The sequence below is a fragment of the Myripristis murdjan genome, chromosome 24, assembly GCF_902150065.1.
Source record: "Myripristis murdjan chromosome 24, fMyrMur1.1, whole genome shotgun sequence".
Taxonomy (NCBI): domain Eukaryota; kingdom Metazoa; phylum Chordata; class Actinopteri; order Holocentriformes; family Holocentridae; genus Myripristis; species Myripristis murdjan.
Window position 1 is genome coordinate 28,273,544 of NC_044003.1, and position 13,680 is coordinate 28,287,223.

The 13,680-nt window shown below is 42.5% G+C and overlaps 1 protein-coding gene across 3 annotated transcripts in view; it reads left to right on the plus strand.

Moving 5' to 3' along the window:
- Positions 1-13,680, plus strand: part of ncoa1 (nuclear receptor coactivator 1) — a 92,329-nt gene that overhangs the window by 60,489 nt on the left and 18,160 nt on the right. For all 3 annotated transcript variants that reach the window (XM_030046613.1, XM_030046611.1, XM_030046614.1), the window contains 7 exons: positions 4,580-4,759; positions 7,060-7,158; positions 7,571-7,711; positions 8,066-8,213; positions 8,985-9,972; positions 10,376-10,606; positions 13,133-13,487. In XM_030046613.1, the coding sequence (XP_029902473.1) occupies positions 4,580-4,759; positions 7,060-7,158; positions 7,571-7,711; positions 8,066-8,213; positions 8,985-9,972; positions 10,376-10,606; positions 13,133-13,487 (2,142 nt within the window). The remainder of the gene's footprint in view (positions 1-4,579; positions 4,760-7,059; positions 7,159-7,570; positions 7,712-8,065; positions 8,214-8,984; positions 9,973-10,375; positions 10,607-13,132; positions 13,488-13,680) is intronic.

The window sequence follows — 13,680 nt, forward strand, 5'->3', positions numbered from 1 at the left end:
AAAATCAGTGTCTTGTTATTATCATTATCACAATCTCAAGAAGACAATGGGCCAGATACAACAAAATTTCTTTCATATTTTCTATTATTTTTCTGTTGAGAGAAAATATTAGAATAGTCAAGTCCAGGCACCAGACGTTCTTAACTATTCAGGTCTGCTGATTGTGATTGTGCCAAGTCAAATTCCCCTTCTTGGGACAATAAAGGTCTGAACTGGCCTAACTCAAAGTACTGTTGAATGAACTTTGTTGTCCAAAAGCCAATAATGGCAAAAAATCGGTGGTGCTATGAATGTTGTCTCGACAGAGGGAAGTACAGTTGCTGAAATAAAATGAAAATTGATGAAGTATTAAAGTGCAGACCAGAAAAACGCATTGCCCAAGCTGAGCGCTCCTTGGTGACGACAGCAGGAGAACAGGACAGTTTCTGAAGTCCCAACACCACCAGAGATGAAGTTCTTATGTATAAACACTATTTTATACATAACACCTATAAATATAATCAAGACACTTTGAAGTATTGTATGGTATAGAGTATCTTACATTTAGAATATAATCCCACAGTAAACCTGGTCAACACTAATGTGCTGCTGCACATTGTTTGAGAACCTCTAATGTAGAGGTACACCGTGAAGGATTGGACAGTGGTATTTGTCATTTTGGCTATTTTGTCTTTGACAGGCACGTTTGTTAAATGAACAGCTGCTGACCTTGAACATATGTTCAACACTATTATCCGACTGAGGCATAAAGATGACGTCTGTAACAGCGTTATTTTAATACACAGAGACCAATGCTGATTCAGAGGTCTGAGTGACTAAAACTGGCAGGCAGAGAGCATGTTTATTTAAAGATGACCATAACACAACAATTAAGGCTTTAAGGCTCTCAGGAACTAGTCCTGGTAAAATGATGGGTCAGAGTCCGGGTCAGTTCAGTCATAACCCATGGTGGTTCTGTTGAGCGGACCAGGGTTATGTTGAGTTGAAATAAACAACTCAGTAAGCTCATGGGAGCAGTGGTTTCTTATCTTCAGTGTGCATTGCTCTTTATTTTCATTACATTTTACTGCAATGTTAAATGTAAGAAAGCTCTTTGTGTAGTGAAGTCATGAGCAAGGACTTTCCTCGATGTGGTGATTCTGTGTTTTCACCATGGCTTTGGAGAGGAGATTGTGATGAGGATAGAGTGAGGAGTGGAAGGGCGGAGTAGGTCAGATGAGGACAGAAGAAACTAGAGCACAGCTGACTGAGTTCTGTTTTATTTGCTGCCAGTGTTTGGAATCCCAGTTTAATGCTACAGAGGGCACTACAGCTCTTCTTTCTTCTGGTTAAAGAACAAGGGACCCTGCACTTAAGGAAAACCTAAAAAAGAATTCAAAAACTTGAGTTTTCCAGGCACAGTTGAGTTAAAAAAAAAAAAAAAAGCATATGTCATGAGTCATAAGTTGTTCAAAGTCAGGGCTTCTTGAGCATTCTTTTTTGTTTTTCTTTTTTCTTTTTGGTGTGTGGGTGCGTCATGACAATGATGGCAGCCTAAAAAGCTGCTTAGTATAGGTCTTCTCTTCAACAGAAAGTTATTGCTGACAACAAATTGAGCTTACAGCATATCAAGCTAAAAGTATGTAATCAAGCAGTCTAGGAAAGAGAGGAAGGAAAGAGTACAAAATGCAGAAAGTCAGAAGATGTCAGCATCTAATGTGAGGTGAAGAAAATCTTCCACAGATCCAATTTGAACATCATAAACTCAGAAACAACTATCTGGAGAACATCAAAACTATGAAAGACACTTAAGTTAAACTGACAAATTGGAGAAGACTAATGTGGTGCAATTCAAATGAGCTAAATACACAGATATACCATGAAAGAGCCGTTGGACACCTGCTTCATAAAGCAGGTATCAGCTGTCTGTCTTAACTGAGCCACATTCACTTGCCAGGAGCAGAAAAAGTAGCACAGGAAAAAACAAGACTTCACCTCCAACTTATTTTAGGGCCAGAATGCTGATGGATTACCATTATCACGCCTTCATAAGAGCATCATATCAAGGAAAAGACAAGGCCAGTCCCTTTTTTTTTATAGCCTCCTAGTGGGCTAATTAGGGGACAAAATGTTCTGACTACTGCAAGTAAAGTAACTAAATGGTAGGTGAACCAAAAAAATGGTGAACCAGATAAGTGATAATAATTGGGTAAAGCAATAAATTAATAATATACACATCTCAAAACTTAATGGCTTAAAATATAGATGGAGTTGCTGTACTAAGACAACATATAGATGGTGTTAGGCTGTCACAGTGGGCCAGTAACAAGTGACCATGCACCTGTTGTGGCTTTAGTATTCATGTATAATTATGTACTGAGCCCTCTGTCGTATGGAACCTTTAACAGGACTTGAAGAAATATTTTAATAACAGCGTCAGTAGAGATGTTCCATCTATCTTGTGAGACGGACATCACATCAGCATCACTGTTGATGTTGATCACAGATTAAGTGGTCCTATCTGAGGAAACAACCTGAAATCAAAGGCAAAAAAAAATAAATAAATAAATAAAAAATACACAAAGGGGAATAGAAAAATTATGAAAGAAGTGAAACTGGTTTGTCAAGCTGTGGATTAACTGTTGACCCATAAGTCATAATGGGTTTTGTGGCTCTCAAGGCAAAGGTATTATGAAATGGGTCACAGAGCAAGTCATGTCCTCGCTTTCCAGCTCCATAGGGCTCAGGCAAGTCATGTGATCCCTAAAGAATTTTACTCAGCTTCAACAAAGATAATGTCACAAGACTGCAGATGCTTTTGTATCATTTTGTTTAACTCTACATGGAGCTCTACAGTTCAGTAGTATCTGGCTGTAAAGCAAAAATTCTATATAGGCCTTTTTCTCTGATTTCCCTGTACAGGTTAATTAAAAAAGGGAAGCGTTTTAAGAAATTGAAAACATCAATAGCCAACGACTGAAGGATTCATTCTGATTACCTTTGACCTGTGCTGATAACTGAGCTAGTTAACATTTCATAACATTAGCTGCCACCCTCTGCCAAGCTGTACTTTTCATCACGGTCAGGGAACTGCAGCTGGAAACAGGCAACTGGCAGCACGAAATTAGTTTTGCTCTATTCTCAGGAAGGCAGTGGCATTTGATTGGCTAAGACTTGCCCATGTCACTGAAGCGCCGAAAAAAGATGAAGCCGGCCCAATCTTTTTTGTAGCTCCTCATGCCCATCAGGCAGCAACAAGTGTCAGATGAGGGTTTGTCATGTCACCGCCTTCCATTGAAAATTACTTGTCTCCTGTTGATTTGTTGTCCATTGTTTGAACGTAGGATTAGGCCAAACAGACAGTCAGAAAGTTCTCCTGTGCCAACAGCCCCTGCTACTGATACAACTCATGCAATTACCTAGTCAGCCTCTTACAAGTGCTGGCAAGGTTCAGCAGTTTGGGAAACACTACATAGCATGAACTGAGGAAGTGTTTGGCCAGCAACAGCCGGCGAGCCAGCGGCCAACAGTTGGCTTGCTCTGTCAGGGGCTGTAGCAGTGGGCCTTAAGTGATAAAAATCTGAAATACAGAGCAGAATTTGTATGTTTGCTTGTTAAACGTTTTTGTTTGCTTAGCCTTCTGCCATATGTTTATCTCATTTATCTGCTGTTAACAGTATCTGGAGCTCTCATATCAATGAAACAAATGAATTCACAGTTGGTTTAAAGTGGTCCTTACTGGTTTGCAACATACAAGTTAGCGGGACCCTTCATGTCATTCAGCATCCAAAATAGTCTTACCAAATTGTGCAAACAATGCAGAAAATCATCAAGTTGCTGAACACAGACAGCCACATCGTATCTTACCAGCATGCCAGATCAGTAACTCATTATTAATTTTGAGATATTAGTATATAGGTAATATTTTTTCATGCTTAGTATTTATTATTTACCTTTGCCAATGGGGTTGAACAGTTGTTATGTTTTCGCCCTATTTGCCCATGTGTGCGCACGTGTGTTTGTGTTCGCTGGTTTTTTTGTTTTTGTTTTTGTTTTGTTTTTAGCAGCATATTTTAATCCTTTCGTGATTATTGTCACCATGTAACCAGCACTTCGGTCAGACACACAGTGATATCAAAATTCGATACCTTTATGGTACATTAAATGCCTTGTTAATACAAAGTTTGGACATAGGAAGTGTCATTAGATACCACATTGATTTTGATTATTTGAATAAGTCATTAACAACAAGGCATCTCCACACACGGTTCACCAGCTGTTGTGAAAACGGAATCACGGGTGATAAAATCCAAGATGCAAATTCTAATGAAAAAAATACAAGAGATAATACTAGATATTAAAGTATACAAACAGTTATATTCAACAACCCCCTTCCCAATTCTCTACCATGGTTACAGTCATTCTGTGGGAAACACGATTACTTGGACAATAATATAAATATATTTTTAACGATAAATGTAGCACCTTCAAGTTTTACAAATTGATGTATTTGTTTTGCTCATAGCTAACGTGATATAAGATTGTTCTCCTTAAGTCAATTAATACTTAATTCTGAAAGTGTTTATCTGTCTTTGTCCAGTAAACGGCGTGCCGTGGCCACAGGAACCAGGCCGAAGGAACAGCCACACCTTCAACTGTCGCATGCTGAAGAGGCCACCGGATGAGGTCGACTCAGAAAACCTGGAAGCCCGGCAGCAGTATGAGATCATGCAGTGTTTCACCGTGTCCCAGCCACGGGCCATGCAGGAGGAGGGAGATGGTGCGTACACATGAATAAATCCAAACAGTCCCACGATAAGTCACCAGCATAGGGGCAATTTGATGTCACTACTTACATTTTCAATCAAATATGTCAAAGTATCCGTTGTTACAAAGTGAGTAGGTCAGCAGGATTAGTGAAAATGACTACTTTATGCACTTTACTGACCTCACTTCACAGGATTTCTGCATATTAAAAGTTCAGATTTCCCTGCGGTTACCTCTTGCTGGTACCTAGCCACAGAGTGAGCTTGAATTGCATTACTGAGTTTTCTTACTACAAACAGCAGAGGCTGGGGCCAGAGCTACTTGGTCTTCAGCATGCTTGTGCCTTCAGGTCTGTTCTCAGTATATCCAAAGAGTACAGTAAAGAGATGGTTGATCAGATGAACTTAGGCTCTGCTTAATTGCAAATGGACCCTCAAATAATCCCCTTCAAATTCAGCTTCAACTTTGTTTCTGTTGAAAACGGTTATTAAAATTTGTGAAAGAACAGCACACAACTTGTTGTTGTGGTGCCTTTGCAAGATGGATATTTCTTCTGCAGCTTCAGCTGCCGAGCAGAAGCACAGGGGGTGATTGATGATACTTTTGTAATGCATGCAAAGGTCTCATTTGGGTTAGAAACAATGTCCTGCTGCAAACAAATCAATGTTATGGCTGCAGGTTTGGATTTCTTTGTTGATGTGTATAGGGAAGCCAAGGTAGTCTTCAAGTGCTTACAGCCCCTGACTGGAATGGCTGCTGTAATTAGAAATTGTACTTCATGTGCACTGCATCATTGGATTTGCCCATTACATCGCAGAGATGTAATGGGCAAATCCTAAAAACACCAATTTGGCTAGTGTTGATGAGAAACGCCCAACAAGTGTCTGGATAGTAGTTGACTGTGTGTGATCCAGCCATATGCAGTCTTGATATTTAACACAATCTGCTTTCTGTTGTGGGCTTTTCCTGTAAAATGTTCCATAAGCACCTCAGGGATTTAGTAGGACCTGACAAGCTGTGAAAGCCATGTACAGAGCCTTCGTAGGCCGTAATCAAATATGCCGCCATTTTTTTCTGCTGAAACGCAAGGCACAGTTCCTCACAGAGCAAAAAGAACACTGAGTGCAAGAAGTATGACATCATTCTTGTACTGTGTATTTGTGTATGTGCTGTGTATTTGCAATCTATGTACTCATGACAGTAGTGTTGTTGAAAATAAAAATGGACTGGAGAAAGTTGGCGAGTGCTCTGTGTGCCTTAAGATGAGGATTAGAAAGGAGGATGTAGTTAAACTGATATTCACCTTAAAAACATAATTTTACCTCTTAACGCTGTATCAACGCTCTATAATAACCATAAGCTACTGAAAACCAGCACCCCTAAAACTAAAATTCAGACGTCACTACTCACCTCTTTGACAGTAGAAACTCCAAAGAGCTTTCTGTTTTCATACCATTGAAGTAAATGGTGCCACTTCTTTCCAGATCCAGAAAAGTTAAAAATGGCCACAATAGTCCTCCACACAATTTGTGCAGCATTATCCATTATCTCAATAAGCCATACAATCAATCACTCACTGATGGAAAAGGTCCATTTTGGAAGTAGTGCATCATCAACATAAACCTACTTCCTCACACCCAAGTTGCGTTCCAACCTCGTGAGACAACAACAACCTGTGCCAGAATTTAGCCTTAAATGCAGTAAAGCACTTAAATCTTAAGCACACTCTTGTATGGTTTCTAATATTTTGCAAGCCACCACTTAACTGATTCCAAAAGTTTCACCACCTGTTTGCTGCCACGGTTTTTATCTGTAAACCGTTGACTTGTGAGATTTCAGTATGAGGAAGTACAGAGGTTCATTTTTCAGGTGGAATAGTGTGAACATCACAAGTTATTTGTGATTTTGCTGCCACAATTTCCAGTGTTTGCATTGCAGATATAATTGACAGGTTGGTTTGCACAGTTTACAAGTCGACTTCTCTTATATTTTGTCAAATGTATAGAGGCAGAAGAATGATCCCTTTTTACTCAGTTTTGAGTTGTCTTGAATTTTGATCTCCATGACATGGACATATCCCAAGGTCGAAGGAGGGATTTTTGAAATCACAAATCTATCACCTTGTGTAAATTAGATTCCTGCAGCAGTGACATGCATTTGCATTTATACCTTTAGTCTAACATCAATCTAAATTGTGCATTTTTGTTTCAAGATGGACAGAAGGATTTAGACTTAGGAAACAAGATTTACTGTTATGGATCACACAGTAAAACACACAAACCTGACCAGTGTCCTCATGTTTTTTTCCTTAAGATCTTCAAAGCTGTCTGATCTGTATTGCCTGTCGGATGCCGCGCCCCCAGCCACTGCCTGTCAGTGCCGAGTCCTTCATCACCAAGCAGGACCCTACAGGTAACACACACACACACACACAGAGGTATATTACACAGGGTTTTTACTGCTCCTTGAATTTCTGCAATATCATGGAATTTTGGTGTATTCCAGTGCAGACAGGAAGTCAGGGAATATTGGAATTTTACAAAATGGTGAATTTACAGCAATATAGTAGAATGTATTTTCCAGCTTTCTCCTCACATTAATTGTATTTCAGCTGTTTTTCATCACAGCAGCTTGACTGGAGTGGAGCTCTTTTAACACTTGAAACATTTTTATGTGATGGAAGTGCTCCAGCTTGGTTAGTGGAAGTCATAGGATTTTGTTCAGCCTGCGGTGGCAAACCTGAATGAGCATCAGCTGCTATAAATGTAATATGCGTGGACTGATCTTTAGCATGTGTGTTGATGTGTGTGGCGCTCCTCTCCAGGGAAGATCATCTCCATAGAAACCAGTGCTCTGCGGGCAACAGGTCGACCTGGCTGGGAGGACCTGGTCAGGAAGTGCATCTATGCTTTCTTCCAGCCGCAGGGCAAAGAGCCCTCTCACGCCAAGAAGCTGCTGCATGAGGGTAAGAAGCCGCTGCCGATAGCACTGCAGCCGGAAACTTTCTTGACCTGCTGTCTGCTAGGTTTGTCATGATTTCAGCAGCACTTCAGTGCTACCGTGAAGGGCTGAAATCCACACTGAATTTCATTAATGTTCACCAAATCTGCAAGCTGAATTTTGTTTCATCGTCATCTCCAGAGGGCATATATGTGCAGACTCGAATAGTTATTGAAAGGAGAGGGATGGAAAGTGTCATTTGTCTGGTCATCTGGACCAATTCAACAATGTTGTGTCAATGAAATGGTCCCTTTATCTATGTGTGTGTGTGTGTGTGTGTTTGTGTGTGTGTGTGTGTGTGTGTGTGTCTTGAACACAGTTATGACCCATGGCACTGCTATCAGCCCTCTGTACCAGTTCACATTAAGTGATGGAACCCCCCTCAGTGCTCAGACCCGCTGCAAGTTCTGCTGCCCACCCAACCCCGATGTACAGCCCTTCATCATGGGCATTCACACTATTGACAGGTACTGGATGCACATACATCAATGTGCTGGCTTTCATGTACACCACATCTAAATCACTATGATTTGCTTCTACATTTCTATATCAATGGACAGTCACTATTATTATTAAACCTTTATTTCACCTCGAAAGACCATTGAGGAGTAGTCCTCATTTACAGCAGTGTCAAAAAATTAAAACTGTCTCCCATGAGATAATCCGTCTTGGCAACAGGTAGAAATTGACATGTTTCTTTTTGTCGCCCTACATGCTTTAATTTAAAAAAAAAAATAATAAAAATGCATGACTATTCCAGAGTGCTTGTTTCCTCTATGTATATATAAAGCTTGACTTGGACAGCACATCTGGTGAAATAAGTAAAGTCTTAATTGTGTGTGCTTTTAGCTGTGGTGGGGTTATAGCGCTAATTGCATTACATTGTTACATTATTATTACATTAAACACAAAAATGGACTGGAAGTGAAAAACTGAAAGAACCATAACTTTATTATCCAAGATAGAAGACCAGCATGAAAAGACACCAGGGAAAATGCAAAGTTACTTCCAAGGGAGAAGGGTCATGCCTCATACCTGCCATGTCTTTAGGAAATATTGATTTTGACCATCTTCTATAAACTTGTGTACATCCTCTCTCTACGTTCAACAGTTGAAGTTGTTCCAGAATTTGGATGCATACTGTAGGATCACAGTGTTGAATTTGCAGCACCTGAATTTGACAGTGTGCTTGTCCTTCTCAGGTTGTATTTTTATCCTGTTTTGTTCTTCTGTCCCAGGGAACACAACACTGCTAGCTCTCAGGAAAACACTAACCCCAGCCTTCCACTGACCCTGGGCAGCCCGGCTCCCTCCCGATCCCCAGCCCTCCCTCCCAGCAGTAACTCAACCCAGGCCTCAGGGCTCACCACCTCGGGCCTCCACCCCAACAACAGTAACGGCTCCTCTCATGGGCACGGCCCAACCACACCCACAGGCTACCTGACGCCCAATCGGACATGTCCTCAGCAGGTCAACAGCCCCTCACCTTTGAGCAGCCCACTCACAGCCACCCCTACCTCCTTTGTGTCTCCCAGGCTGCCGCGAGCCAGTCCTGGGCTCGGGGGAAGCCCGCGGGTTCCAGGGAACCCTTTTTCTCCCTCTACACCTGGCCTCCACTCTCCAGCAGGGGCACTGAGCAGTGGAGGCAGCCTCAGTCGCCAGCAGTCTGGTGGTGATGGGAGTGGAGGTGGTGCTGGTGGGACATCCGGGACCTTCTCCCTGTCTTCCCCTCTCCCTCAGAGACAAGCCAGTACACCCACCAGCGCGTCCACTCGGCCTTCTCCGGCAAAACCCCCCGAAGGAGGAGAAGGTTGTGAGACAGGGGGCGAGGACTCAGTCAAAGCCCCGCTTCATTGTTCCTCACAACTGGGCAACCCCAGACTCAACCAGCTCCTGGACAGCAACGGGGCAGGAGTTGAATCCAACAACAACAACAACAGCAACCACTGCACCTCATCGCCTCACCCCAACCCTACTCCTGCCCCTCAGTGCCCTGCCTCCCACAGTACCCTGACAGAACGACACAAAATCCTGCACCGGCTGCTCCAGGACAGCAGCCCCAACGATGCCTCCACCACCACCGAAGAAGGACTAAACAGTAAGGAAGTTGAGATCAAGAAGGAGCCACCCGCCAGTCCAGCAACAGTCACAGCCCCTCCCAAGTCCAGCTCCAGAGAACCACAAGACCATCAGTTGCTCCGCTTCCTCCTGGACACAGATGAGAAGGTGACTTTTAAATATACCTCTCACATTCTGTTTCATTTCTCTGAAGTGGATTAGAGGGCATCGGTCAGTAATTTGAGTAAACCTTGTCTTTGTCTGCATATTGTGACCTTACATACAAGGCTCAGAGTACTTGAATTATTTTTGAAAAAAACATTGACAAACTAATGAGCAATACATTTTTAGGCCATGGAAGAATTACGAAAACATTATGGAAAATAGTGGATTTGGATTTTATTGAACCGTGACAATAGTTTCAAATAATAGCTTGACCATGGAGACCTGCTAGCTCTGGCCACCCCACTATGCTAGATGATTTGGTGTGTTATCTTGGTCAGCTAGTCATACTTCTTAGTCCTGATAACCTTTTGAAATGCACTTCAATTCAAAGTGAATGTTTTTGCAGGACCTGGGGGACCTGCCACCTCCATCTGCTCTCACCCTGCAGACGGTCAGGGTGAAGGTGGAGAAGAAGGCCAGTGTGGATGGAGCACCCTGCACTGGTGCACCCATTGCAGCAACAGGAGCTGTACCCAAACCTGCAGGAGCTTCAGGCACCTCAGCTTGCATCAGTCCCAAGTCAAGCCCCATTGGAGAGAACCGCCGAGACAGCCGCAAGGACAGCCGAGACTCTACGGTACAGTTGTGTTCACTGTCACTGTGACCTGGATCAGGCCAAATCTAACCGACCGCAACAAAATCGCCCTCCAGCAGGAGTCTCGTGTTAAGAATAAAGAAACTGGGGGCCTCCAGTGGCTCACCATTTAGAGCAGGGGTGTCAAACTGGTGCCATGGAGGGCCAAGAGGCTGCAGGTTTTCATTCCAACCGAAAACTCCAACAGGTGATTTCACTGATCACCCTACCTCCAAGCAGAGAGAAGGGACTAATCAGTTGAAATTACCTGGTGGAGTTTTCGGTTGGAATGAAAACCTGCAGCATCTCGGCCCACCATGGCACCAGTTTGACACCCCTGACCCAATTAAGGACCTGTTCAGGTAGACCTGTTTCAACCAATCAGCATGAAGCCCTTAAATGGATCAGGTGTGAAAGAGCAGAGCTGAAAAGTCCTTAAGGACCCACTGCAGGGCAGTGGGTCCTTAAGGACTTGGTTGGGAACCACTGTTATATACACTCAAGGTCCAATATGGTTCTGTGATCAACAGTTAGAACAGTGGTTCTCTATTTTTTTTTCAGTAATGTACCCCATTTGAAATATTTTTTTAAGCCAAGTACCCCCTGACTAGTGCAAAAATTTAGTAGGAGAAAATTCCAGTATAGAGGTTTTAATTCAGCGCCATCAGTGTCTGAAACCACAGCCTGATACTGAGGATGTTTTCTCAAATATAAAATGCGGAAGTGGTTCATCAAACTTACCTTTACATTTTATTGTTGTAGTTATTGTAGCATAGGTTACTTATTTTAGGAATTATGCATGACTGATTTTTTAAAATTAACATTACTATAAATTAACAAATTAACAAAAAAATCTCATGTACCCCCTGCTGTTCTCCAACGTACCCCTAGGAGTATGCAAACCCCCATTTGAGAACGACTGTGTAAAGCAAACAGTTCCCCCAGGGACTATTTTCCAGTGGAGAGCCCACCCAATTTCAAGTCATCAAAACACAACAGTGCTGCTGCTTTTAGGAAAACTACTGTGGACGACTTTATTACGGCAACAGAACACCGGTCCAGAGAAAGTTTGAAGTCACTAAAAGTTCATTTTCATATCATAGTGGAAAGAATTCAGTGGAATGGCTAGATAAAAGGTGGGGGAAATTATGTTGAAAATCGAAAATACGACTGAAATTTTGTGGATTTTGTGGATATCGCACCAAATATGCATAATCACAGGTATCGTCCTTTAAATATGGAAAAACAGAGATCATCTTTATCATCTGAGACTGACTGAAGGACAGAGAACATCTTTACTGTTTAAGACAGACTGTGTGCTTGATGTCATTCAGTTAGTTAAAATCCACAGGTGTGCAGAGTCGCAGCCCTTTAAACTTGCATCTGTGCTGTAGACCAAAACACTGCTTGGATGTGATATATCTCTCTTTCAGGGGACCTTGGCTCTTCCCATTCATTCTCAGTCATCTTTCAGCACGTTCTTTGTCCACAAAAAAATTTCCAGCATCTTCATCTGTACTCGCATTGTTTTGTTTGGAATTGCACTTTGGCTGCATTAAAGACACAAAAGCACGCGAAGAACAAATTGAAAAAGACCTTGGAGCACTTTTGGGCCTCACCACCACATGGTTGACAGCCAGGGGTATAGAGGATCTTTACTTATTCACCAGCACCTAGAAGAGGAATGTGTGGGCAATAGAGAATGGGAAATATTCATATTCAGTCTTTCACAGTGAAAAACTTGTCAGGGATCTATGTGTGAACATGTTATTCAGAATAGTCAGGATAAAAACGAGGGTAAAAGGTATAATTGGTTTATTTAGACATGGTTAACAGATAGTCAGCTCATTCAGAATAGGCTAAGGGACAAAATCAGCTTATTTAGAATAGTTTAACAAATAAAAAAAAATATTCAGAACATGTTAACAGGCAAAAATCCTACGCATGCCTCTGTGCTTTCCTATCTACACAAGCAAAGAATGACAGAAAGAATACTTAATACAAAGTCAATCAATCAATCAATCAAATTTTATTTATATAGCACCTTTCAAACAAATGCATGATATTCAAGGTGCTTTACATCTTGATTGGCAAATAAGCATAAAATAAGAAGTGAAAGGACAAGGAGACCGATGCACGCTCATAAAATATGGTTAATTTAAAAAAAAAAAAAAACTGAATAAAATATAAAAAACAATAGTAAAGCATTCTGATTTTCATTTGCCTCTGTTCAGCTTTGCTTCTGTATGGTCAGTGGCCTGATAGCCATTGTAAATCCCCATGAATGTTGATTCTTTTGGACTTTGTGTACCAGCTGTAGCCTTTGAAGTCCACTAGCCTTTGACCTTGTGTCTCTCCCCATCTCCCTTTCACTGATTCTCTGTCCCTCTTCTTTCCCTCCCACTATGCTTTCATTCTTTTCCCTCTTTCTCTCTCTCTCTGTTACACCATTCAGCCCTCTATTCCCGGTTTCACCACCTCCCTCTCTAACCGCTTGTTTCTATTTTTCTCTCCCTTACCCACCCTCAGATTTCTGGTGGCCCTGCTGACCTGGACCCTCTCAACCAGCTGCTGCCTGGCCTCAGGGGCTCTATTGTGGCCAAACAAGGCAGCGAGGACTCCACAACCCCTGGAGCCGTCCCCCAGCTTCAGTCTCCGGCTCCCCAGGCGCAGCCCCAAGCTCAGCTCCAGTCTCCCATTCCTCAGCTCCAGTCACCCCTGTCCCAGCCTCAGTCCCATCCCCAGTTGCATTCCCCGTCACCCCAGCTTCACTCCCCCTCCCCCCAGCTCAAGCTGCAGTCACCCACTCAGCCCCAGCCCAGCGAGGCCAACACTCCCCGCAGTGTGACCGTGAAGAGAGAGCCTCCTGGTACTCCAAACAGAGGTACGAAAACAGGTTCCCTCAGATGGAAGTGTTAACTTAGACTACACATCTACACACAGTAGCAGGCTGTCCACTCCTGTTTAGTACACGGGCACCCGGACACACAACAGATACAGTCAGTATCTCTACTACCAGTCAGTGAACCTGGAATTTTGAGAGACAGGAGCCATAGCTTTGGATTGGATTGGCTGGA